Source organism: Aphelocoma coerulescens, chromosome 2 (assembly GCF_041296385.1).
Source record: "Aphelocoma coerulescens isolate FSJ_1873_10779 chromosome 2, UR_Acoe_1.0, whole genome shotgun sequence".
Lineage (NCBI taxonomy): Eukaryota > Metazoa > Chordata > Aves > Passeriformes > Corvidae > Aphelocoma > Aphelocoma coerulescens.
The window spans coordinates 43,752,370-43,779,731 of NC_091015.1; the positions used below are offsets into that span (position 1 = coordinate 43,752,370).

Below are 27,362 nucleotides of genomic sequence, written 5' to 3' on the forward strand. Positions count from 1 at the left end.
TTCAGAATTATGTTTCTTTTAAGAAGACATCTCAAAGGTCACAAGAGACACTTCTTGAAAGACTTTCAAAAGCAGCTTGTTTGCAAGATGAAATTCCAAATCCGTAAATGAATAATGAATGGAGTTGGAATTGGACATATAACAATAACTTTTAGAAGTGAGTAAGGTAGAACATGTTCTTGTCCAGTTTGAACAGAAAAAGAAAGTACACGACTTAAAATCAGAAAAGACACCTGAGCTGTACAGCTATTTGAGATTTAGCTTTTCTCCTGGGTAATTCTGTCTGTCCCACCATATCTGGAATTTTTTTTTTGTTTGCTGGTATCTTTTGTCTCAGTACTTCAGTTACTTCCTGCACTTATCTGCTTCTTTGTGGAGTTAGGGAGTACTTTGTTATTCATGAGGAGCTAAATCAATCATCACTTTCTCATGTCGTCTTGCATTGCATCAGCTTCCTTTTTCAGATGAAATGGATGGGTGTAACTCCTTATGGAGTTTAGGAGTGCTGTTTGCTGTCTTGGTTTTGGGTGGTGGTTGCTCAATATTAGCTTAAGCATTTAAACATTGCAGTTAATTTATGTTTATCCATGCCAATTCAAGGCTTGGAGTTTAAGCCCTGTTGAGGTAAATGGGCATTTTTACTGCAGTAATGTTCTACCATTATCCCTACAGTCATAATTGCAAAGATTTGCATTTTCAGTGGAAGTGGGTAAGGATTAAGAACACAAGCAGGAGAGAAGTGGGTTGTAGAGATATAACTGAGAATGCAATTTGTCCTGCCAGCATCCTATAATTGCTAATGATGCCTTAGAAGAAATAGAAGAACTTGGGACTGTTGTTTGCAAGATTGCCAATTAGTTTGTTTACTGGGGGTTGATGGAATATATTATGGGGTATGAGACCTGACAGGTAGCAAAAAATACCTTATCATTTTCAGTCTGGAGCTGCATTCAGGTCTGAGTAAAATTGAAATTCTATTGAAACAGAAAAACTGAGGTTTTCTTCAGTGCATTGTATGGTCTGCTCCACTCTGATTTAGTTCCCTGATGTCACAAGAGTCTGCTACCTAAGTTATTACATTAATATTCATAGGGTAGATCAGTATTGCACTGTTGGAGCCAATAAATTTTAGTTTAGTTTAAAATCAGAGGTGATATTTTATACATTATGTTAGCATACAATTTTTATTAGCATATCAGACTGGGAAAGAGTGATGCATTGCAGTAAAAAGCCAAGTATTTCAAGTTAATTGCTGTTCTATTAAGTAGAAGTGGTGGTTTCAGCTTAAAAGAGTGTAGAGAAATGTTTGGCTAATGAAAAGAGCGCTCTGAGTGATAATAATTGTTTGATGTAGTGAAGCTGCTGGCTGAAAATACTCACCTCAGCAGTCAGAACTGAAGGCCCTCAGAAGGAGGTGCTGAGATGGGACTAGTCCAGCACACAGAAGCACTTACGGGATGAGCCCAAAAGGCAGCGGTGCCCACCAAGCCCCCATTGTGGTACTGAAAATAAAGAAATAAATAAAGAGCTGCCAAGATAAGTATTCAGCAGCAGATTTGTCTAACCTGACCTGCTCTTTTTGTCCAGAACAAGTAGTGCAAGAGAGCCAAAACCACATTAAAGCACTTGGTTAGAGGGTAGCTGGTAGATGCAGGTGTGATCCAGCAGATCCTTCTGCACCGTGCAGTGCTGGTGCATTGCCAGCTCACACAGCCAAACAGCTCCTCTCACAGGGCCACAGTGAGGGCAAGGAATCAAGGCAGGTGGTTTTCCTAGCTGCTTTCCTTCTCTCCTGCTCACCCTCCTGCTGTGCTTTGGGCAGGTGTGGAGCCATCACTTCTTGGAATGTGCCTCCAGTCATTGGCAGCTCCTTGCCAGTTCCCCCCAGTTTTCATACTGAGCATGATACTCTGTGGCAGGAAATATCATTCTGGCCAGCTTTGGACATCAGTGTGTTATCAACATTATTCTCAGCCTAAATCCAAAGCAGCGCTGTACAAGCTACTAAGGAGGAAAACTAACTCCATCCCAGCTCAAGCTCCTTCTTCATTTCCTTCCACACCCACACCGTCAGGTTCTTACTTCCTCTGCCATGACAGGGTTGCAGATAAAACCAGGGTGGAGGAAGGGAGTCCAGCTTATGCTGACTGCTATGGATATCTCTGTTCAGGAATGTTGAATGAAAGCTTCTGAGACACATTTCGATTCATAATCCAACAGCAGTTTCCTTCCCCATGCTCGTCTTCAATGATGCTCTCAACAGCTGCCTCGGATTTCTGTGCACTGATTTGAGCACTGCAGCACCACAGTTATTTTTGTTAGATTAGAAATATCCAATCCACTGAACTTTGCATTGAAGATTAGATTTGTTTAGTTCAGTCTCTCTCTCTTTCTGCTTTTCTGCAGTAGAGAGCTGCGTGTTTTTGAAATGTGTCCTGTTATTTGAGTCAGCAGATGTATTTATGGCTCATTTTGTGATGATGTCTAAAGGCCAGATTTGAACAGGGATTCTGCTGCTGCACAAGACTTGGGGTAAAGTGGCTCCATCCCCAGGCAAGTCCAGAGAGGAGGATTTTCTCTCTCTTATAGCAATGCAGCATAACACAGGGAGCATTTGGAAGAGCTAGAAATTGAACTCAGTGTCTGAAGATTCAGTACTGTCCTTTAATTGCAAACTCATTCCTTATAATTTCTAGATGTCAGGGTGTTCCCTCCTGTTACATCTCTGAACTGTGTCACTGGTTTGTCTTTTGTCTAGCTGAACCCATGAAACTCTCAATAAAAACTTGGTAAAACCGTAAAATTTATTTTGGAAGTCAGTGCAAAGAAGGAAGAAAACTTAGTGATTCATATATTATGAAAAAATCCACTGAAACTATAAGGGATCAAAAGAGTTGTAGTGAGTGTGTGAGAGGGATGGAGTACACTGATCATACGTGTAAGAATAAAGACTGAATATTAATAAGTAGATATGGTAGAGAAATCTATGTCTATATATGCTGGTAAATATATATGAGCATATGCAGAAAAAATAGTTAGACTTCAATAAACGTTTTTATCTACATTAAGATATAGTCATTGGAAATAGCCATTTCAGAATCTGATTGTGCAGCAATGGTGTTTGGTCAGGTCTGCTGTTTTTTACTTTGATTATAGGTAAAGATTCAGCTTTCCATTCTGTAATGAGGTTATCTTGACAATATTTAAGGATGAAGGAATTTGGCTTAAAATGGATTTGAATTTAAAAGTGTTTGATACTGCTTCTATTTTGGGATTTTGGTAGGTTTTTAGATTAGCTTTTAAAGAGGTTTCTAATAATTGTTTGGGGTTTTTTTTCCATCAGGCTGGATACTTTTTTCAGTGATTGGCAGAATCTATTCGTCCAGTGTATAGTTCAATGAATATACTTGTGTAGTTCCATAGGTCTTTTTAATCTTTACTGCTTTAGCAGTGCATGCAAATTCTGTCATAGGAGAGTACTTTTGTAGATCTGGACATGCCCTTTCATGTAGATCAAGTGCCCTTTAAGTGGCAAGAGTCCTGGACTGTAAGGAATAATGAGAGTGGCAGGCTATGGTTAGTATTATATAGTGCATGAATAAAATTATTTCAATTGGTAAACGTAAGTAGAATATATTGCAGTCACTGGTACTGAGCTTACCACAGGAACATGAGAACCATCTGCAGTTAACACCATGACCACTGGGATTTCTGAGCTCACAATGCTTATATATAACTCTGGACAGCTCTTTGGCTGAAATAAATCACTCTCACCTTACTGAAATCAATGGAGCAGTTGCAAGTTTTATAAATCAAAGTTTGGCAATCTCTGATATAAAAATTTTCTTTGAGTTGAAGCATCATGGAGGTCTCAGTTGTAGCCTGCATTCATTTTTTACCTCCTGGGAGATGTATCTTCAGTACTAATTATGCTACTTTATTCTTACCTAGGTTCACTTTTTGATAAATTTTAAGCTAGTACATATTTTGTGGCACTTTTTAAAGTAAACCATGCAAGGACTTGTTACCTATTAATAGTCGAGAAGACAATAAATGTAATAATTGAGATGCAGAATAAATAGTGCAGGAATGTAGTGCACCAGTCTAGGATATGCAAAAAATAGCACTTCTGTAGAACAGCAGGAGCAGTCAGGACTCAGCTCTGAAATCCTCTTTGGAACTGGTACAAAAAGACACTTGTATTCTGAAGGACATTGCAACTTCAAATTGAAACTGTTTTAAGAGAAATCATAAGAGCTGCAAAGCCTTTCTTCAGAGATGGTATCAAACCATTTTGGCACCTAATCAGTCGTTTCTCTCGTTGTTATAAAAACACTGAAGCATTTTCAAGGGAGTGTTTTGAGAATAGCATTTGTACAAGGCTCTCCTGCTGTATTAGAAGTGCCTGCAATGCATTTTTTGAGGAGGACTGTTTTGCAGCTAATGATCATGAGGAACCACCTCATGCTAATACTCTCCCAGTCCTTTTGCGCACGACCACTGAGTTGTTTGATGGAAGCTCACATTTCACATCTCCTCCTATCCAAGGGTTATGTCATCGTAAATAGCCTGTGGCAGAACTTGGCATTCTCCCCAATTTCACTGTCTAATGGCACCAATCGGGTGCCTCATGGACCTCATCAGGTGTACATGACTGCTCTCAAATCTGGCCTCCTCATTCCGACGGGGACTGAGTCTTGGACCCTAATGGGTGAGAAGCTGGGGGGAAATGTGGTTCTTCTAGACAGTAAATTAGGTTCAGAAAAGAAGCATTTATCTGTTGAAAATTTTTACCATTTGGGTAATCTGGACCAGACTTTGCACAGCAGCAGTAAATTGTAAATTGACTGGCATCAGATAAAATGATGCACTGAAACCAAACTGCTAAACAATAGGCTGTAGGCATGTCTTTGAAAATACAATGCAGTTCTCTGTTGCACCTTAAGCAGGGAAGGATATGCCCAGGGTGAGCTGCAGTTTGCTTTGGAATAATTCACTCTTCAGTAAAGAAAGGTTATTATAAAACCTTGATCCAAAATAATTCTGTTATTTATGTGATGTGTCACTTCTATAAAAATGTAACATAAATGTATTGAGGTTGTTTTTTCTTGTGCTCTCAGAAGAAACTAAATCTCCACCATTTTTCTTAACATTCATAAGTGAACTTCTCTCATGTAATAATAAATCAGCTTATCCTAAGTTATTACTAGTGTATTTATGTGATGCTCTGTGCTGCTTCATTTATTTTTTTTACCAACATCATCTGTTTTCTAGTTATCTTTTCATTGCATTCAGATGAAACTACTCTCTTAATCGTTAGGGGAGGATGCTGTGACTAGTACTTATGGCTGACATGGATAGCACTCCTGTTGCCCTGTTCCTTTTCCATCTCTTTTCCTTTTATCTGTTGGATGCTTGCCACACACTATAATCACAAGCACTTTTAGGTCAGCGACTGCTGTGTTTTATTTTTAAACTGTACTTGTTAGCAGTTGGACGTAACACTGAACCTGATTTTGGGTTGCAAATGCTGCCATAATGGGAATAGTTAATAATAATAAAATCCTTTGCTTCTCTCTCATTTAGAGTTGCACCTAATCTGACTAAGCAATCAGTGGTTAGTAGGCAGATCTAAATGAAATATTATTACTCTATAAAGCTGTTTAAATTTGAATGACCTTTTATTTAAGACACATAAGCATTTTTCCAACATTTGGACTGTTAAGCAAAGTATATGCTGTAAAAGAAGCATTTATTGCTTGCTTGTAAAAATAAAATACAATATTGGTAAGTTAGCTGGAAGCCTGTAGATATCATAAAAAGATGGCAAGGTAAGATAAGCAGTAGAGCTAAGCCAAAATTGCTCTGGAGGTCTTTCTGAATAGCTGTCAGTTTTATGTTCCCCTAGCACAATAATGGGCACTCCCAGGAGGTGGGAGTCTCATGGGATAATTACTCTTCTGAGGTTTGGACTGGTTTTGCTATGCCTTGTCCACAGATTGGTAAGACTGCCTTATAATTATTCTCCTCCTCTTTCACTAGATTTTTCTGATGTAGAAATTAATAGAATTAAATTTGTATACATGCACTGTACTTATATTACCTAGCCTATTAATGAATTTCAAGCAATATTGAATGCTATCAGATGGCAATAGTAAGTGGTCTGGTTAGCTTTTATCTTGCAAATTGGATTTAAGTCTCACTGCCCTTGCCTCTTGAGATGTGTTTCTTTTTAATATTCAGGTCTATTTTCTGCTGTCATAAGCAGGCATATTTACTCTCTCAGACTGGTGTACCTTTAACTATCCTTGAAAATATTAAGAACAAGAAGTAAAAGTTTAAAATAGATGTATATTTTACAGCTGTTGAATATTTTCATAGTTCCCATAGGAGTAAAAGTTTAAAATAAATGTATATTTTACAGCTGTTGAATATTTTCATAGTTCCCAGTGCACGAAGCTGCCACAGTTGCTCGCTATCTCCCTTGTGAGTATCAAATAATGTTGATGAAATGAAGCAAAAACCTGGCAAAACCTCAGCTTCATTTGGGGTGGGTTGTTGGGCAGCACACTGTCTCAGTCATTAGTTACAACTGATGTTGCCAATAAACCCACAGACAACCAGCAACCTTATCTTCTGGGCTCTCAAGGAAATCTGTATTGTGGGAGGTTTTGCTACTAGAATGATCTGACAAACTCTGACAGGCTTTCCTGTGTGATACAAAAAAAACCAGGAAAAGCAGGAAAACCTTTTTTCAAAAAGATACACATGGATTGGTGTCACAGTTCTGTTAGATGGTCACATGCTGTGACCTTCCCAAAAGCGCCTCCAAGGGAGCCTCTCGGTGCAGCCAGCACACTGGCACACACACGCCAGATAGCCAGCTAAAACAGTCTGATGATGAATGAGCAGGAAGAGTCTTCCCATAGGGTTCTGCAGGAGAGGTTTAATGCATCCACACTCGTGCAAGGTTTCAGAGAAGTCCCACGACAGAGCAATGGGGGGTCCAGGGAAACTCTGAGGGCGTACCAGGTGACAAGGGTTTTGGCGGCCAGTGGAGCCAACCAGGGGAACAGAACTGGTGTCCATTAACTTAACAGACCAGAGCATTCTGGGGGAAGCTTTTCAGTCACCATACTCTGGAAAGGAACCTAGGACTTATCCCACCATAGGACTCCTTTTGTTCCTTGTCCGGCAGGCCCACTGGCCTCCACAGATTGGTGTCTTTACAACATAAAATACCTGTCCTAGCTCTGGTGATGTTGGACATGAGTGAATTAACTCATCTTTTTACCCAGTTTTTCTGTCTCCCAGGATGAGAAAAGAACTGCAGAGCAGTGGTTTTTACTAAGACTTGCAGTTCTTGCTCATAACCAACCCTTCCCCTTAGCCTAAAAAAATGGTATTGTTTACTTTGGACATTTGCCAGATCCTTCCAAAGGAAAGACTTGAATTTTTTTGTTCTTCCTTCTGTGCTCCAGAGAAACATTAGTCAGTTTTGAGTCTCTGAGCGTGTAGATACATGTTTGTCCTTCGGGAGTAATGAAATGCTTGAACGCGAACCTTGCTTTGTTGGGTGAAGATCAGTGTGTTATCAGAAGAACAAAGCTCTCCTTGGTTTCATTACTGGAAAGCAATTGATGGAAAGCATCTTTTTTGTGTCCATAGGTATTGATCTGCCAGAGTACTGGTACCTCCACATGAGCCCTGGGAGCTTAGACACAAGGACAAAATGGCTTCTGTAATTCTGCCTTGCATTTGGCCAGGTTTCATCATCAAGGCTGTGGTTATGCTATGGCGTTTAAAGAATTCTGACTCATTTGCTGTTTAAAGGGAAGACTGTGCTGGATCATATAGATCAGCTGCTGATTTTGGCCCACAGAAAAAAAAATGAAGACATTTGATGTCCAATCTTTACCATTCAGGGGATAAATCAAAGTAGAAAGTATACTTGCTTAATGGTATTGTATTGAATATTGTTTATTATTTACCTGCAGGAAGCTTACAGCAAATACGTTTGGATGACCACTACTTCTTTTCTTTTTATATTAAATATTGTTGTGCCAAAACCATAACCATATTCATAATTAATTGTCCTTACACGAAGTGTTTCAGTGGGATGAGTTAGAGGGTTTGTTCAAAATTGTGCAATTGGATGAATCTTTAAAAATAACAGGATAGAGGAGGACATTTTTTTCCTTACTGACTGATTTTTATGATCAAAGATATGATGGATGTGCTTTTAAGCACTAGCTTTACCATCTTCTGAATCTTTCTGTAAGATAAGTGGGGTAAGAAACAAATTTTCTTTGTTATTTTTACATGGGTGAAGAAAAATTCCAGAAAAGATACTGAGAAAAAGTGTGCTCCTTCCTTTTTAATTTATTTATGCAAAAATAACCAACCTATCTCTGATTACACAGAAGCAAAATCCATTTTATATAGGAATTACTGCTTTCACTCTATTTGATTTACTTACAGCACATAAAGAAATTTCATGTATTCTAAGATATTTAAATATGGTATTCGTGTGCTGTCTGCATCTTTAATATTTGCAAAATAGGAAACCAGGATATTATCCAGGCTGCAGTTGCATCTTCCTTTATACATTGTGGGTGGCTAAATCCTGTCCTCTCACTCGATGCCGCTGGAGGCACTGGTACAGCTGTCCTATGAGCACCAGTTTGGAATTGTTTTAATTGACAATGAAAATGCTAGAGAGACATGGGGTTGGCCTCGTCTGACATGCCACTGGCCAGAGTTTCTCTAGGGAAAACGCTGCCAACATTGCAGTTTGCAAAGAAGAATTGTATCACCTATGCCCAGGCCCAGACCTGTTGGTTAGTTTGATAAAACTTTTGGAAGACCTAAGTGTATTTTAAATTTTATAGTGTTTAATACAAGGTATTTTGTAAATATATGATTCTGTAAGAATGCATTCTCAATTTTAAAAGTCCCAGGCTGTAATAAAAAGCTCTTGGAAGAATTATAGACTTCCACTTTTAATTGCCTTCCAAGGCAATTAAAATTCCACCCAAGTAAAGAAACAATACATAAACCATATTCTTCTGAGGGGAAATACTCCAGGATAGTGTTTTAAATACTGGTAGTGATTATTTTATGGCTAAAATTGCAGGGGGGAAAGTGTAGTTACGTAGATATTTCTAAGACATAAGGTTCTCGTCAGCATAAACATATTATCATGGAACTGAATTTTAAGAAGGTCAACATTTCTGTAGTATTTAGATCTGAAGTATGAAGAGCATGAACAGCTGTAGTGGAAAAGCACTTAAATGGTGGGTGATGGTAGAACAGACTTGTGAAGTGTTTGTCCAACTGTACAGCATACTTGCAGCTCAGTAATAGCTGACCTTAATCCACACTATTTTCTTAGAAGAGGTAAATTGAAGATTCAGAGACTAACTTCACATAAAATAATAATTCAATTGGCCTTGAACGTAGTTGATACCCTTACGTAAAACTGCCCACCAAAGGATGTGATTAATAGTGTCATGTTTTTCTAACATGGGAAGTATGTAGGTACAGTGTTGCTTCTTATCCTAGGAGCCCCAATTATTCTGAGTGTTATTCAAGAGCTGTGGGAATGATAAATATGCTTTGTGGGTAGGTGGTGTTTTTCCTGTTTTTCACGTTTTAATGTATAGACACAAATACTGCAGCAATACTACAGGACCTGTAAAGCAAGCCAAAGTAAAGCCTAATTATTTGCTAAGCTTTTATTCTTCTGCAGATCATTATGCCTGCTCTGAATGACAGGATACTTCTCATCTCTGATGTCCAAGGCTTGAAGTTGTGTTTAGGCCAAGGAGTTCATGAAGGTCCCTGGCATATGCATAGTCCCCATGCAAGTGCAACACATTTTGTCATTTTTTTTAAGTTACCAGTGTAAATTCTCTGATTCCCATGGCTTTGCTGAGTGAGATGAATTACTGGATTTCCATTTCATTCTGAGTATGCAGTTTCAGTCTTTAAAAATACTTACATTTCTGTATCCAGAGAGGGCCAAGCACAGGACTGCATGGGGCAGATGGGGATGATCTCTAAAAGCTGATGAACAGCCTCCACAGCTAACTGCAGGTTTAGGACCACCTCGTACCCTTGAATAGACAAACACTTGCACCCTTACTTAGAGAGGGATGATAAAATGTCTCATGTCAAAAATAACAGTTACCAAAAGCAATGATTTGGATTTTGCTAAAGTTTAGTAAGTTTTCAGGGAATGTGCTGTCTCCTTTGATAAGCCAGATCAATGGGTATCCTGTCAAGGTATGAGTGAATTTCTGGAACTGGGAATGTGCTGGCAATACTTCAACAAAAATGTTCTAATTGAAATACTTCATGGTGACCATTTTAATTTCATTTTTTGGCATTCTTGTGGTTATTTCTGTCATATGATCTTTCCTACCATGCCTGAACTGTTTTGCTGAGTCCAGGGATCATTGGCTGTGGGGGTTGTGTTTTAGGATGCAGTAAGTAAATGACTGGAAATGTACTACCATATCCTGCACAGTGATAAAATTACTGCAGCAGAACTATTCTCAGATATGCCAACTGATTATCTGGTTTTGATTTTCAGCCAGGAACTAACTGGTGATTAGTTAGAAGCTAAAGTATATCTGAGTCAGATAGGAGGTCTGCTAATGTGATGTGATTTAACTTATGTCATGTGCTTATTCCCAAAAAAATGTCCAATCTCTCAGGCAGAGCTCTGATTGTCCCATTTTAATGCCTTGATGCCTCTGGTTTATAGGTTAAAAAAATGAAGAGGTGAAAATAACTGTGTTAGATTTTAATTACACTGGCCTTAGTGTTAAAACAGAGAATGGTAACAATCATTGGGGTGTAATTTTTAGTGACCAAATTAAATTTAATGACAGCTAATAACTACAACAGATTTTTTGACAATGAAGGATGGAGATATTTTGTGATTTTTTTAATTGCCTATCTTTCTAGTTTTTAGACACAAATCTTTAATGATCTTTAAAAGGAAATTCTTCATTATTGCTCTGGGTAAAAAACACTTCAGAACACATAAATTATGGAGGTTCTTAAATGCCATCCAAGGGCAATAGATTCAGTGTGATTCAGCATTATAAAGAACCTACCTGTCTTAAGATTAGGTGTGTGAATACCTCTCTGCACTCTTAAATATTGCATATTTCCCAGGAAATATTTAAAGCATTGGGAATATTTTCATCAGCTTACTTAGATCCGTGTCAGCTTCTTGGATTTGCACTCTGGAAGAGCCTGTTTAATTCTATTTTCTGGGCCCTAAGGAAGACTAGACTCCTAAAGAGCGTTTGAAAATTAGAACTGTACAGATACCCTTCTCTTTTACACTTCTGCTATTGCAATTGAGAACCCTGAATATTCTTTCTCAATTTCCAAATCTAAAATGGTATTTTCAATGCTTTTAATTATCTTCAAATCTGTGCAGAATAGAAAGGCAGATTTTTTTAATTAATGAGATATTGCTCCAATCTGATGGTCATAGCTGGCTGAACACCACTCACTGACTGCAGAACATGGCTCCTTATGCTTTTGTTCTACAAGTTGAGCTGTGGATTTAAAAAATTCAAATCTCCTGTGATCTGTTGGAGTACATCCCTAATAATTCACTTACTGCACAGTCATATTATATTTGATAGTTGGTAACTCTTCTAAATTATTAAATTTACCTATTTGCATGATCTTTCCACCTGCATTTTAGTTAAACAGACACGTGCATTAAACAAAATTAACCATGGGCTGACCACATGTCTATTAGTGGAAAGATACAGTTTTGAAATCTGAAGCAAAAGCAGGAGAGAGCACAATTTGGCATGACCCTGATTCGTAGAACTGGCTAAATGAGCTACCTTCACAGCAGTGGCTTCTAATAGCAAGTTTGTGGTAGGCAAAAGCAAAAGATACAAAATAGCTGTCAATTTATATAGTGGTTATTAAAAGCTTACTGTTTCAGCCTAATTGCTGTGCTAGAGAGAACTCCACCCCTTTTGTGAGCTTTTTTTGACATTTAAATTATAGACTATTGCTGATTTTTAATTTTTTTTAAAAGAGAGAATAGCGCAGTGGGAAGCTCCCATCATCTGAATTAATACACCAATTATAAACTGTGTTGCAAGTAAACAGTTTGATCATTTCTCTATCTTATGCTGAAAGCTAGAGTGCCTCATTAAGACAAGAACTGAAGTCTCATTCCATATTTTAGCTGTCCATGTACTGGTGATGAGAAAGTTCGGTGATAAAGCTGGCAACTGCTCACTCCTCCACAGGCAACTATTCGTTCTGAATGAAACATTAAACAGAGTTTTTGACATGCTGAAATGTTTCAACAGCTACATTGCTAATTATTAACTGCAAGAGAGTTAATTTTGCTCTTCACAGGAGCAGTGACTTTTCAGGAGTTAGAGTAGGGGACTCGTTTGACTCTATGATTATTTATGTCATTTGAAAGTATGATTATTTGCAACTTTAAAAATAAGAATATTCTTTCTCACAGTGTGGTCAGATGTGCCTGTAAGGGTAGTTATATGTAATAGAAGTCATCATGATGTCCAAAGTGTATGCCAAATGAGTGCAATCAAACATAGAGAAACGCACCAATTTAAAGTCATTTGCAAAATGACTGCAAAGTGACACAGTTGTGTATGTGTACATACTAATTGTTGAGAGGGCAAAATAAATTAAACCAGCCCTTCACCAGCACAAGATTAGCCAGCAGGGGATCAGCTAAGGGGAAAATGACTGTCTGTAAATGGTATTTATTAATCACAGAGTGGAAACTAAAGAATTGATCTATGTTTTATGTGTCAGAAAAGAACTGATACCCCTAAAGAAGCCCCCTTAATTACTCTTTCAGTTTAGTCTCCATCCACCAGTGTATGCCAAGGAACAGCCCAGCTGGAGAACTGCTTGGCAGAAAAGGACTTGGGGGTTCTGGTGGACACCAAGTTGAAAATGAGGCAGCAATATATCCCTCCCTTGAAGATGGCTGATGGGATCCTGGGCTGCATTAGGAGCAGCACTGCCAGCAGGTCAAAGGAGAGGTGATTCTTCCCCTCTGCTCAGCGCTGGTGAGGCCACACCTTGGTTGCTGTGTGTAGTGCTGGTCTCTGCAGAGTGAGAGAGCTATGGACAGCAGTTTTATGCTGGAGAGATTCTTATAAAGGGCTGGAAAAGCTTTGCTGGGCTGGAGGATCTCTTTGGAAGGGCTGAGCAGGCTGGGACTGTTCAGCCTGGAGAAGAGAAGGCTCGGGGGAATCTTTTCAAAGTATAAATATCTGAAGAAAGAAGGCAAAGAGAACAAAGCTAGCTCTTTTCAGTGGTGCCCAGTGACATTACCAGTGCCGATGGGCACAAAAATGAAACACAGGAGGCTCTTAGAGCATCAGGAAACACCTCTTCACTGTGAGGGTGACCATACACTGGCATGGGTTGCCCAGTGGGGTTGTGGTGTCTCCATCCTTGGAGATGGACATGGTTATAGGTGGCCATGCTTCAGAAGGGGGTTTGGACCAGATGACCTCCAGATGGAAGGTACCTTCCAACCCCAACCATTCTGTGGCTCTGTGATGGCCATCCACATTATAGTCAATTGAATAATAAAAATTCTGTCTGCATGAAGAAAAATATAAAAAAACCCCACATGTGTAAAGAGTGCAAACACTGTTTATCTTTCACAGAAGCTTTTACTCAGCAGTTTTATGTTAGTTCTATATATAATTACATATATAAAAGTAAGAAAAATGTATTTAATAATATATGCTAACTTAATGTTTTGGAAACAAAGCAATAACTATGAAAGTGTATGTGGTAAACCTGTGAAAAAACTCGTTAAAGGAAATATACAAAGGACATTAAAATACTCATAATTATTAGTCTTGGTCCTAAAATAACAATGGAAGATTAAAAAAATTAGTAGCTAGACTTGTTCATCCGGTGAATCATTTATCTGCACACTGCCAATAAACCAGTGGCTTCCAGACTGGCTTTTCCTCACACACAAGTGTCTTTCCTTGCACATGCAGGTCATAGTTTTAAAATTAGTTATTACTGGAAAGGAAGTCCAAAATTCAGACAATGGTGGCAGAGAATCCAGGCTGAGGCAGTTCTTCCAAGGTGAACTACAAAATATTTTTTTATAATCCTTTAGTAGGAACAAAGGCAAAAAAAGGAAGATCTTTACTCTTTTTCCATAGAGACTATAAGAAATCAGCAAATAATGACAGCTCCCCTTTGGTAGCTGTCCTGCTGCTAGTCTTCTTAACTCTTCACTGTCACAGGAATCACTAATACTTTTTAGCATATCTAGAACTGGGCATGGCATATAGCTACAGTATGGATATTTATTACTGTTCTCCTTATGCTTAGAAATGCCGCTTATAAGTGAGAAATATTTGATTCATGTGGTGTAATTTGTGGGCTTTCCTGTAAAAAAGACTTTATGCTTTCCAGTGCCTTACTGGTCTTGGTAGTCAGAGGAATCACTTTGAATTTCTTTTCTTATTAGACCTGCTTTAACCAAGTCAGTCCCGGTGCTGGTAGCACAAACCCACACGTGTTGGCATTACATCATCATTTTCACAAAGTACAAGGAAGTAATAAAAACCAATTCTGTCATTCCAGTGTCTTTCACAACTACATCCAGAAAGGTGTCACTTTGGTACAGAGCCAGGCCCAGTGAAGAGCAAGGGTTGAAGTCCATGGATAACTTTACTTACTATATAATTAATGTAAGACCATTTCTCAGAAATGGCTTAAGAGTGGCTCTGAGTAATGCATTAACCCTTTACTGCCCATTATTGGCAGTAATACTGTATTCTGTCTTCATGTTTCCTGGAAAAAAAATTCTTATGTAGTTCTACTTTTTATCTGTCTGCTTAAAGCTCTGCCAACTTTTCAGTCCTCCCTTTACTATAGTCTTTCTATACTTACTCAGCTTTAAGTGCTCCATCAGCTTTATGAGAGTATTTTTTCCTAAGATCCTTTTCATCCTCTCTGCTCTGTGAAGAGTAAAGCAAATAAAGTGAAAAAATAACCTGTTTTTACCTTACTCCCATTTTCCAGTTCCAAGTATCATTTTTGGTTTGACAATGTTCTCCAATATCTTTTCATGTCAATTTTGTGTTATGCGAAACCTTCTCATAGCTGTAATATTCCTCAAGAGTCAGCATTCTGCTTTCCTTTTGCCTTTCTGTTTAGCATACAACTGACTTCTAGTACTTTTTTAGATCTAATAAATATTCACTTTCTCAGCCAGTATGTTTCAAAGCTTTTCGTTAACAGTCTTGCCTGTAATATTATTTGTGGAAGTCTCTCATGCTTTTTTGTCAGTCCTAGTCTTTCCAGTAAGTTTTGCCAAGGTCATTTATGATACAGTATTGAGAAGACTCAAAATAATTTTAAAAATACCTGAATTGGACATTCTGTAATTCTTTTAGAGTGACTCTTTCTTATGCTGACACTCAGAAAAATGTGTCACAAATGACCTTGGGATATTTTGTTGGGTTTTTCAGAACTGTTACTCATCTTGTGATCTGAGTTTCTCCTTTGACAACTGCTTTCAACCTTAGCTGGCATTTTTTCTGAAACTAGACAAGAAGTCACTGTAGAAAATATGAACCTTTCAAGAAAAGAGCAATAGGAAAGACCCTGTCTTATCACCTGGAGAGTATCTCAGTGAACCCTTTTCCCCACACTGCCAGTCACAGTTTTGATAGTGATTACGATCAAAGTTCATGTGAGGAATATCATTTCATGAGACATCAACGCAGGGCATTTGTCATTTGGTACCAAGTCAGATTGATTGATTGATCGATTGATTGATTGATTTTTGTTAAGTGGCTCGAAACTGAGGTCCATTGTCCTTGCTGAGACCATTACCATGTCCAGAACTAAAGCACAAAGCTGTATGAGTTGAGGTGTCCTGTAGCAACTGAGCCAACCACCCAAACTCATATTGGTGACTTCCGTGAGCCAGAACTGCTGTTTAAAGTCCAGTCATGGAGAGTGGAGCACAATTTAATGAAAAGAGCTGTTGTGTAATACAGAGGAATAATAAAATATAGAAGAACAGAAATTTCAATGAGGGCAAATAGTAGTTATCAAATCTGCTCAGGCAGGATTTGCCTCTTTTGACCTCGGACTTAAGAAGGGTTGAAGTTCAGCCTAATCTAGTCAGCCAGGATGGGGGTCCTAAGACTTTACCATACAAGGATGAGAGTTGCCTAAGCAGGGGCCTAGCGGCCTCCTGCCATGAAGGAAGAAAGAGGTTTTCATCTGGGTTGCATTAGACCTCTCTCTGGTCCTCAACCATGACCCTTGTCTCCAAGTTGTATTTAAACTAATTATTCTTTATTTCCCTACAAATGGGTGCCATCAAACACATGATAGCTTGACAATAAACTCTGTTAATACTCTCACCTCTATGGCATTTTGTTCCCTGTGATTTAGGGATGTGCTTTCAGCTGAAGGGATCACAGAGGATGTAGCAGTACCTTGTAATGGTGAATGTGGAGCTGGTGACACGTGGGTTTCCTCTGAGTGTGCTGTCTTTTAGAATTATTTTAGCTATTGAGGAATGGTTCTGTCCACTCTTTCCGGGGCTGACAGATTCATAACCGTGACAAATCAAATGCAATCACTGAGAGTTTTGTTTTATGACTTATCTCGTGGATGATTCTCCATCTCGGCTGCAGTGTTTCCTCACCATCAGTCTGTCTCCAGCTAATGAAGCACTTTACAGCCACTTGTAGATCAGCTTTCACTGTTGAATTTACTGGGCACTTTTTAATTAATTTGGAAGACTAAAGTGACAACTGATACTTGGTTTTTCATTGTTTCTCCCCATATTTCTTCCTTTTCTGAAGTCACAGTATAGATAATAACATATTTGCATTATTTCAGTGTTTCTTCTTTTGGAAAAATATAGTAAGTGAAGAAGGAAATTCAGAAATTCTCTTGCAGTAGCCCAAAAGTATTGAGGGAAGAATTTAATACACAGTATTATGGTGTTGTGGTAAACTCTATGTGAAGCGATAGATGTATGGGGGGAAAAAAGAGTGACATACTACTGTTGTAATTTGAGAAGAGAAAAAATCAGTTCTTGTATGAATAAATTTCATTTGTCTCATGAATAGCTTCATATAATTTAAAATAAGTCTTCTGAGTCTTCTGCATAATGAACTTGCAGGCTAATTACTCTTGGATTGGCACAGCACGGGATAACTGTGTCAGTCTGGGAGCATTTTGAACTTTGTCAGTGTTGTGAGGTGGATTCAGCTGAAACTGAAAGTGAATGGGTTTCCCAATCGATATATCTACAAATTGTTGCAGGGTGTTTTTCCGGGCCGTGACTGTGATTGTTGCTGGATTTATCCTCTTTTAAAACAATAGAGTTAAAAGTGGCAGATGGTAGTTAGTGATTAACATTCCTATTAAACAGACTTCTGCAGGAATATATTTAAAGTAGTTGTGTGTGTGTAAATAGACAGGGAGCATGAGCTATGCAACTATAATTGAATTAGATTAGCATAATTTAAGTAGAAGTTTAGTGAACAACAAACACCTTAATTAACCTGCATAGTACTGGCAAGTTAATGACTTAAAAGTGTTTGGCAGCAGACAGTTCAGAGCCAAACTAGTACCCAGTACCCTCCCCTTTGTCGCTGGTGTTGCTCCTTCTGTCCCATCTTGGCTTCTGCTGGGATTTCTGTAGGTTACAGCAATTGATTTTCTTGCAGAGAGCTGGAAACCTCCCCATGGAGTGGTCACTAACAAAAGACACCAACTCTTCGTGCCCCTTTAGTCAATAATGCTACAATAATGTAACTTGTTTGTAACGGCAGGTTTTGCAGTCTTTCCTTTTTCTATCTTTTTCACATTGTTTTTGTTGATTCAGCTTCTGGAAAATATGCCAATTACCTATGCTAGTGGGTTCAAGAAGTGTAATTGACTCTTGTTGAAACTGTCAGGTGTGTGCATCCGAGTCCAGCTTTAACTGTACGTCTTTTTAGCCCCAGCGTGTGCAATTCATGGATGCTCATTCTCAAATCTTACTAGTGGGGTTAGAAGCCTGATTGAAAACCAGTAGTGATTTATCTGTTTATCATGCCGGGTAAAGCAAATAAATAATGCAGTTACCAGTACAGTTAATTATTTTAAAAATACTGGTGAGTATTGCAGATTGGTAAAAAATTAATTTCTTTTACGTTTGAATAATTTGGGAAAAGCATGTTGGAGCTACAAGTGGTTGAAATTTGTATTCTTCTCTCACATAGCAAACTGTACTGTAAATAGGCTATCATCTCTCTTGGGAAAGAAATGTGAATTTTGCTGACAAGTAGAGGCCTCTCAGCAGAAACGTGCATGCTGACAGTTTGACCCAGTGGCCAAATGACTGATTTCTTTCCCCCTTTTTTTTCTATTTTAGATGCTGAAGAATACCAGCCTCCAATATGGAAATCATACTGTGAGTATACAAGAAATTTGAATAATCTTAGTACCTTACCAAGGTGTCAGTCACTGTTAGGTCTTTTCTCTTTTTTTGTTTGGAAGGGAGACATAAATGTAATAGATGCCTGTACAAATTATTGTATGGGACAGCAGCAAAACCTGAACTTTTATGGATTTCCATGGAGCAAGGACAGCAGGATTATGTGTGCCAGATTCCCTCCACTGCCTTAAAAGTGTGCGGCTCCTGGGTTTCATGGTTTCTCTGCTGATATTTTCAGGAAGGATTGCAGAGGTAGAGGTTAATGCTTTGTATGTTTACTAAAGGTCAGGCTTGAGAATACTTGTCTTTTTATATGGGTCACCAAATCACTTTAAGATAATAATATTTTTGATCCTTAGCAATAGAAGCTGATTTTTGAAGTGGAGGTTTAGAAGTTGGAGACAGCATTATCAGCTCTTTGAACCTTCCTGTCTGCCTTTAGAAAAATCATTTACATAGAGTGCAGTGCAGAAGTGCATATTTTATGCTCTTTTGCTTTGTTCCAAATGTATTTTCTAATAGAGTAGCACAGATCTAAGACAAAATATTGGCTTTTAAATCCCTTATTAAGGATGGCCTTTAAATTTCATCTTTTTATTTTAAACCCTTCCTGGAACTTTAATAAGAATGTAGCTTTGGGTATAGAGAGTTGTTTTATTTTTTTGGTTTTCAGATATAGAGCTATCCTAAGGAAAATCATCTCTTTTATGGTGGCAAATTCAGTATAGTGCCATTACCAAAATGCAACTACAAAAAGACAATGATCACAGTAGCTACATGCATGTACATGTGTAATTTTAAAGACTGGAATAAACTTGTTGACTTCACTTATATGCACATTAATCTGTCTTGCTGACTTCAAAGACATCACCTCTGTGTTACCTGAGAATGACATTCTGCCCCAGAATGGACTGGGATTTTTTCAACCAAAATTTGAATATGCCAATAAATTACAGAACTTGCTTCTCAGAACACTGTTTTCTAGATACTTTGTTGTTGTTGTTGTTGTTGTAATGTTTTGAACATGTAAGAGAAACCTCCTAAAAAGTCAGCAAGAATGTTGGACCACTCCAGCATACTTTGCTGAGTACTTGAGAAGAAGCAGACAGTTGAGTGTTTTTTTTTTTTAAAAGAGGAACCTGGCTTACTCAAAATCGATGAAAAGCTCCCATTGACTTTGAGAAGACTAGCATTTAAGATGAGAGATATTTCCTTTTTAGCAGTAGGTTTTCATTAAAAAGTCAGGGAATGAGCACATTCCTTTACCTACCTGCTCTTAGTTGCCCGACTTGTGCAGCAGACAGATCACTGCATGCAGTGAAAAAGTCTGGTTGCTTTTATCTCATAGCTTACATGTAGTCCAAAGAAATATTTTTTCAATGGAAAAAAAGACCCAAAAAGGCCAAAACAAAACCATAACAAATGAATAGTCTATGAATATATAATTTCCTATTCTACTGTATGTAGGATGCCAATATTGTGGTAATGACAAAATCATGGCCTCAGCGTCTGAACTCCATGCATGAATGACCTTGGAAAAAGTTACACAGCTACAAAATGCAGAAAATAGTTTAAGCTTAGAAAGATTTACTGCTGAGACTGCTTAGCCACAGATAGACATTTTCTTTGCAATGGTAGGTAATGTGTGCTTCTTTACTCAGCTAGAAAAATTCTGATCTGGTAAATTAATTATAGAGGTTATGTCCAACAGTAGTGTTTGTCTATGATTCAGTCTGCTGCCCTGTCTCATGACAGTTTTAACTTAGGTATATATTTCATGCTTAGGACTTTGTCTTTGCTGCCTATTTAACAACTATTTTCAGTGTATTTTGCCTAGTAATTTTTAAGGTTTTGCTAACATACTAGTAAGATACTTTGCATACAGTTTTGATTTCTTATTTTAAGACCTGGATAAATTTAGGTGACTATGTTGCCTTTTATTGACATCATGATCAAGGCTTCAATCCTTCTAGCTTCTAAACAAAGGCAGATTTTCCTGTTTGTGCAGACAGAGTATTCAAATAAACAGTGTTGAACGTCTCCATGGTCAAATGCTGATCAAAGTGCAACAGTTTTCAGAACTTGAGCCTTACTGTTTTGACATAAGGTACAAATTTGTTTCAGCTATATTTGGAAAACACAGATACTTCTAATGCAGAAGATCCTCACTTGCTTATGAAGGTTTGTTAGAAATTCACATAGATTTTGCAGGTCACAAAGTTTTTCAGACTTTTTCTGATAGCCCTGGGACGCAGACAATAAAAGAAATGGCAAGAATAATTTGTATTAACAGAAAAGAACCTGGGAAAAAGTTTGGAAAGTTTCTAGCAGCCAGCAGTCTCTAGGCAGTGGATTTGATAGCATTTTTACCTGAGGAGCAGATCAACGAACAACAGATTTCTTATATCATTCCAATAACAGATTCCTATTTGTAGTCTGCCATATGTTTACCACGGAAAATGGTATTTTGCTGTTTCACCATCATTGAGGTAGTAAAGAAAGAAAGATAAGAATCACAGAATGTGGGTTGGCAGGGCTTCTGGGGTGAGCTGATCTGGCTTCCCACTCGAAGCACGACTTTTGTTGGCTGTAGAGCAGAACAGCCATGGCTTTACATAGCTGAGTCCTGACAAACTGCCAGGGTGGAGCCTCTGCCGCCTTTGTGGGTAACCTGCTCCAGTACTGCACTGTCCTCTTAGGGGGGAGCCTGCTTACTTTAGCTGCTTCATGGGAGAAGTAGGCAATTTGTTTGACTGAAACAGCATAGTCCTTGGTTTCCAGCCTCAGCATGTGTGTGCTTGAATTTTGAAGAGATGTAAAACTGCTCTTTTCCTCCTTTTACTGCTGTTGAGATGGCATGTGCTGAGTCAGTCATGTGTCAATGCCACTTCAATGTTTGTTTGCATTATTCAAGATCATGTGTGTTGGTGGGAAGCAAAGTGGCAAGGCACTGAGCATCAGCTGATGCCATGCTTCAGCTCCTCACGAAGTTTCCCTGCCTTCTGTCCTTCATCAAATAATAGACACTGTGTCCGAGACTCATTTTTGTTAGAAATTAAGTCTTTGTTTCAGCCAAGCACTTAGGTTCCTAATTAAGCATGTGAGTAATCCTGCAGAAATAGGACAGCTCATATTGTTCAAGCTCAGCACATGGATAAACTGCCTGACTGAGATGAGGCTGAGGAGGTAAAACTCAGGAACTCTGCGAAACATTCTGAGACAGAAGGCGGTATGTTTCCTTGCTGCTTTATAAAAACGATGATAGGAATTTCTCCTCTCCGCTGGAGCATCACTGAACACTCATCATAGGTGAGTTAAAGGAGAAAGCTCGAGGTCCTGACACACTGCAGAATTAAAAAAAAAAAAAAAGTATGAAGAAATGGGTGATAGCCCTTCTTCCCTGGCAGAAAAAGAGTAAGTGTTGATTTTTGCGTGTCATCCCTTTGTTTCTTACGCAAATTGGATTTTGGAATTAGACAGTTCTTCCTAAAACATACTGTAGAATTTCCCTAGCTCAGCCCCTGAGACAAGACTCGTGCTCTAATGGGAACAAAAGAGAGAAAGATATATTCTAACCAGCTACTTTACATCTCAAAGAAATGTTCCTCAAGTAATTCAATAATAAATTAAAGTTTTGTTAACACTGTAAGTCCCAATGTGATTATGATACTATGAATGCTGGCAAACTATCTGAAGTATGAAACTGATAAAGATGTTCAAGGGTCAAATAGAAGCTACTGCATTTTCTGTTGCAGAGCTGCATTTTTGCTTTATATTTAATGTGTATTATTACTGTGCATTTCATTTGCATCTGATGCTGAACAAAAAACCACTCCCAGTCTGATGCTGTTCTCTGAGCAGTAATAATACATTTTCTTTTTGCATGCAATTGACTTTTTATAAGGTTAATTTTCTCAGGGCTAAAATAATAATGCATCATTATGTTCAAGTGTCATCTTTTCTATGATCACAGTGGGTTTGTCTGAACCTGCCTGTCAGTTCTAAATCCTGGAATAGACTGGGTCAGATGTCAATCACTGCTTGCCACTGCATTAAATTAGTGTATTTTTCTATTATTTCACCTAACCATAGTCTTATACATTGATTTCTGTTCTATGGTTTTCAGAGATGGGAAAATGAGGCAGAAAGTCAAGGATTGTTTGTCATTTGAGCAAGTAGTGAGAGACATGTGCCTTCTGAATCTCTGACCATCCCCTGGACTGTGCTGGGGTCTCGGCAATGTCAGCCTCAGTGCGAGTGCCCAGCACTTTGGAAAAAGTGTATAATGAAATCAGGCAGAGCTGCAGGATGTTCAGCACTTCTGAAAATGAGGTCACTTAATGAGGTGTCTGTGCTCATTGGAACTTAGCTGTAGGGCACATTTTTCTCAAGTCACCTTAGCCATAATACTGCACTGTATTCATAGCCCATTAGCAGGCTTTCTCGTAGCAATCATTTGAAGCAGAAACAGCAGAGACCTTTCTAAAGGAAAACACAGCTTTTGGTAGGGTCACACTGGCTTTGCTCCTTAATGCCTTAGTCTGTGAGATACTGCCTTCCTTGTTTTCCACTTAACTGAACTTCCACTGTCGTTTTGCCTTCTCCGTCCTTGGCTTGCTGTGTGTCTTTACTGGGCATCCTTGACAGCTGTGTGTCAGTCTGTCTGTCTCTTCTCTGTTGTTTGTGTCCCACTGAGTTGCTCGGTGTCCCTTAGCACAGTGCCACTGTTGGTTTTCAGTCCCTTCTCTGCTCCCAATCTGTCTTCTCTCCCTCCATCTAATGGTTCTGCGTCTCCCTCCAGTTGTTCCACTGGTTTGTCTTTCTGTCAGTTTAATGACTATCAATTTAAAGCTAATATGGCCAAATCTGAATTTTTTATCTTTCAGGGGAAACCATTTCCCATTCATGACATTTTCTGTGATTACCACCATTCACAATCTTGATCGTGCTCGGGCCATTTTCTCATCCAGCACATTTAGCATATAATTTGTAATTATTTATTTGTATAGTGATAATCTTACTATGTTTTCTTCTGATGTGTTTCTAAATCAGATATGTTTCTCAGTTCATAGTATTGTGCTGATTAATTACCTGCCTCTCTCTGAGAATGACAGCAACCTTTCCCAGTCTATTCAAAATACAGTTGTTAAGATGATTTGTCTTCCTTGCACTCATCATGAGTCCTTGCACTGATTTATCCCACTACATCCTATAAGCATCCATTTTTTTGTGTTTGCTTTCAGGTCTTTCATGTCTGTATCTGCCCTTTCCTGTTAATCATTCCTTCCTTTGTTTTGTGAAATGCTGACTCTTCTCCCCACCATTTCTTCTTCGGTGTTATCAGTCTCAGAGATCCTTTTGGTCATGTTAGAGAGCTCTTTGCTTTTTTCATTTCTCAAAAATGTAGCACATCACAAAGATAGGCTTCCTGTGTGTTCTTCAGACCAACTTGTTTTGCATCACTCTTATCAAAGTTGTCTTAGAAACAGCTCCAGTAGCTTAATTTGCTGTGTCAGTCAATGTTTAAGAGATTTGATTATTGAAAAATAGAATTCTTATGAAGTATGATTTTTCAATTAAAATTCAAATTAATTAATTGGGGAAATAGATAATTTACTTTAAATGAGAAGCTATCATATTCTTGCTATGTTTTGAATCCTTAGAGTTCCTTCTCTCCACTGGAAATGGGGGGAAGGAAAAAGTTGTTATTTTCCTATTGGATGTGTTTAGTATTAAACATCAGGAACTTGCTCAATCAGTGGTTATGCTGATTTCAGACATTCAGAACTTAATTCTAAAGTTATTATATTTGGCCTTAGAATAGTCAGAGGTTTAAAAAACAATCTGTAATTTTTGAACAAAATTTTCATGCACTGTTTGACACTTTATTCAAATACACAAGTCATTTGATCAAAGAAGAGTAGAAGTCTTTGAATCTTACAAGAGGTAAGAAAGACCATATTTATCATCAAGTTATCAAAATATTATCAAGTTACCATAAATCTTGTGCAAAAGTAGCAGGAGATCTGACAGTGCTGAATGATGCAGAGTAAATACAAAGCCTTAGTATAAATGTAGAGCTGGATCACATCCATATGCCTTAAAATTGGTAGGGAATATAAGAAATCATGAGCTGTCTTTTTGTGCCCCTCCAAGGAACCAGGGATGAAGGTTGGGTCGGGAAAAGAAGAGGTTATGGGTTTTTCCACTTTGACGTGAGCAGAAAGCAGGAGCCCCCAAAGCTTTCACATCCCATCAAGTTTGTGTGAAAAATTTGGGTGCAAGCTGAGGATTTCCCCACTTTCCAGATTTCATTGCTTCTAGCCCCATTTAAAGAGAAGGTGCAGAAGGTGCAGAAAGGTGCTGAGGGCTAACACCTACCTTTTTGATTCACTTTCCACAACAGGGCTTTTGTGTTTATCAAGCCTAGAGACAGTTCTGTTCCTCCCATAATCTGCCACCTTTCAGGGCATAATTCTCAGCTTCACTAACATTGTGAATAAATGTGTCCAGGAAACTCAGTCTTTTAAAAAAATTCATAGACACGACATGATCTTTCCAAATACAAGAAGGTCAGCATACAGAAGGCCACTCTCAAGGGAGGCAATCCAAACCTCTGGGATTTTTACTGGAGTTACGGAGAGACAGTCTGTCTGTGCTGGAATTGATTACTGTCATTGCATGTCAGCTTCTTCTCACGACTCTGGAGTGGAAGGGAGGGAGAGGATCTCATTAAATACATGCAGTGAAGAGTCTGGGGGCCAGGCAGCAAGTACCCCTAGCCTCTGGTCTCTCTCCTGCAGCCCTCAGAAGATTTGCAAAATTGATCCAGGGCCATTCGAATCGGGCATAATTGCTCTAAAGGAATGTTTGCTTGCTCTTCAGTAGTTGCCAGCAAATCTTGAAATAAATTACAAGATTGTGATGAACACAGTCACAGGTACTGAACTTTTTCCCGGCCTATCCAAAAACTGCTGGTGTTACTGGTAAACAATCTGTTCTTGGGTTGTCACAGCATGGTATATGCAGAAGTGTGGGGTTCTATCCTGAGACAGACTTAATAAATATTTCTGGCTAGTCTTCCCTGGTATAGAAATGTAAAAACGAGTTGAAAAGGATAATACTTGTAACAGTTTAAAGCACTGATCACTTGAGTTAGTTTGCCGGTCAACAACCAATTTTCATATAAATGACTTAGACACACTGAAATACCTCATTTTGCTGTCATTTTCTTTACATTTGCATTTTTCTCTGCAGCCCCTGGCTAAAAAGACTCATCTGAATGAAAGTTTGTGTATGTTGCCATCTTCTAATGATGTGTACATTTTTGTGTTTGACAGTGTATCAATTGCAACAAGAGGCACCACGTCCCAAGAGAATCATCTGTCCTCGGGAGGTCAGTTCTTTTGCTCTACCTCGTTATATCTGATAAATTCTCAGCAGCATATGATTACCAAAAAATCTTTTGTACAGTCTGTGGGTATTACTTGCTTTAACTTTTCTATGCCATTATTTTATATAATTATTTTTCTTAAGTTTGATTAATTAAAGCTGGATAATATTTTCTAATTAGGAATGGCAGCCTCATTCCACCATTGGAAAAACCTTCATTAGACAAGTACTTATTAATCATTGTTTAGTGTGCTTTTCTGCGTAGTACCTAAAGTTTTGAGTTTCCTTGTCAAAATGAAGGTGTATTTTTCTTCCTGCATCTGCATAATAATGTCTATGTGATATGTTTCAACATGATACACATAGCTTCAGTTTGTTGAATGCTTCCTGCCAGGTGCTGTGTTCAAGTTAAAATACTGAAATGGTAGCCAGAGAGCTCTGTTCTCTCACAGAAACTTTGAAGATTATAGAATATTTAGACATATGCAAGGCTGCAGGTTTGGCTGAGTCATCTTGTCCCCCTGTTTTCTTTTTCTGTATTTCTCCATTCTTACTTTAGTATGTCAGTTCATCCTCCTGCATGGTATAATAGTAACAGCAAACATGTAGATGTCTCTGCTCAATCAATAAGACTGCGATAGCTTTATCTTCCATAATGTCAGGGACAAATTTTGTGCAAATAGACATGTAATACTAGCAGTAGAAATGCTAAACACATGAAGTGATTGCACAGGTTGTAAAAGATGATGTTCAGGAAGATAGAGGCTATGGCTCATCAGTGTGATATATAGCTCTACTCCCAGACATCATCCTGAGCTCTGTCCTGCTTCCCACACTGTGTGCCCATGCAAGTGAGTCCTAGCATCTGTCAGGCATTAACATACTGTCTCAAAACACTTCTGTGTGAGGCAGGAGGTTTTGTAGCAAGGCACTTTCCTGGCTTTGTGAAGAAAACCCATTGCAAAGCCAGGAACTGAGTACGGTTTACCTGAGTCCACCCAGGGCCTTAATTAAAAGAGCACTGCATTTTTCTCTCAAGTGCCTTCTACTAGTTGCAGGGCAGGGAGAGCAGGGTCTTGGCCTCAGACTGGAACTCTTCAAGTCCTGTCAGTTTGGGATGGTCCCAAGACATATACACAGGATGCTAAGAAGGACAAGTAAAACACCAGAATGGGTGAACCCTTGTGTCATCCTTTCTCCCTCTCAAAGACAAGGCCTGGGGAGAAGAAGCGTGTGCCAGCCCTCTGGGTCTTCAGTGCACATGTGCTGACAGGTTTTATCAAGACCTTCCTCTCTGAAATCCTCATTTAAACCAAAGGACAGTTAGGTCTCTGTGGCTGGTATGCTTTAAAGGAGAGGACAGTAAGGTTTTTACTCAGTTAATATCACATAACAGGTATCGAACTAGTCATGGTATAGTTAAAAATATAAAGTTTTTAAGGTAAAAAATTAA

General features: G+C 38.5%; 1 protein-coding gene across 1 annotated transcript in view; it reads left to right on the plus strand.

The window, feature by feature from the left end:
• The window catches only part of CHN2 (chimerin 2), a 160,722-nt gene that overhangs the window by 48,162 nt on the left and 85,198 nt on the right, over positions 1-27,362 (plus strand). Inside the window, exons 2-3 of the mRNA XM_069007197.1 lie at positions 18,455-18,493; positions 25,858-25,913. Coding sequence (XP_068863298.1) covers positions 18,455-18,493; positions 25,858-25,913 — 95 coding nt within the window. The remainder of the gene's footprint in view (positions 1-18,454; positions 18,494-25,857; positions 25,914-27,362) is intronic.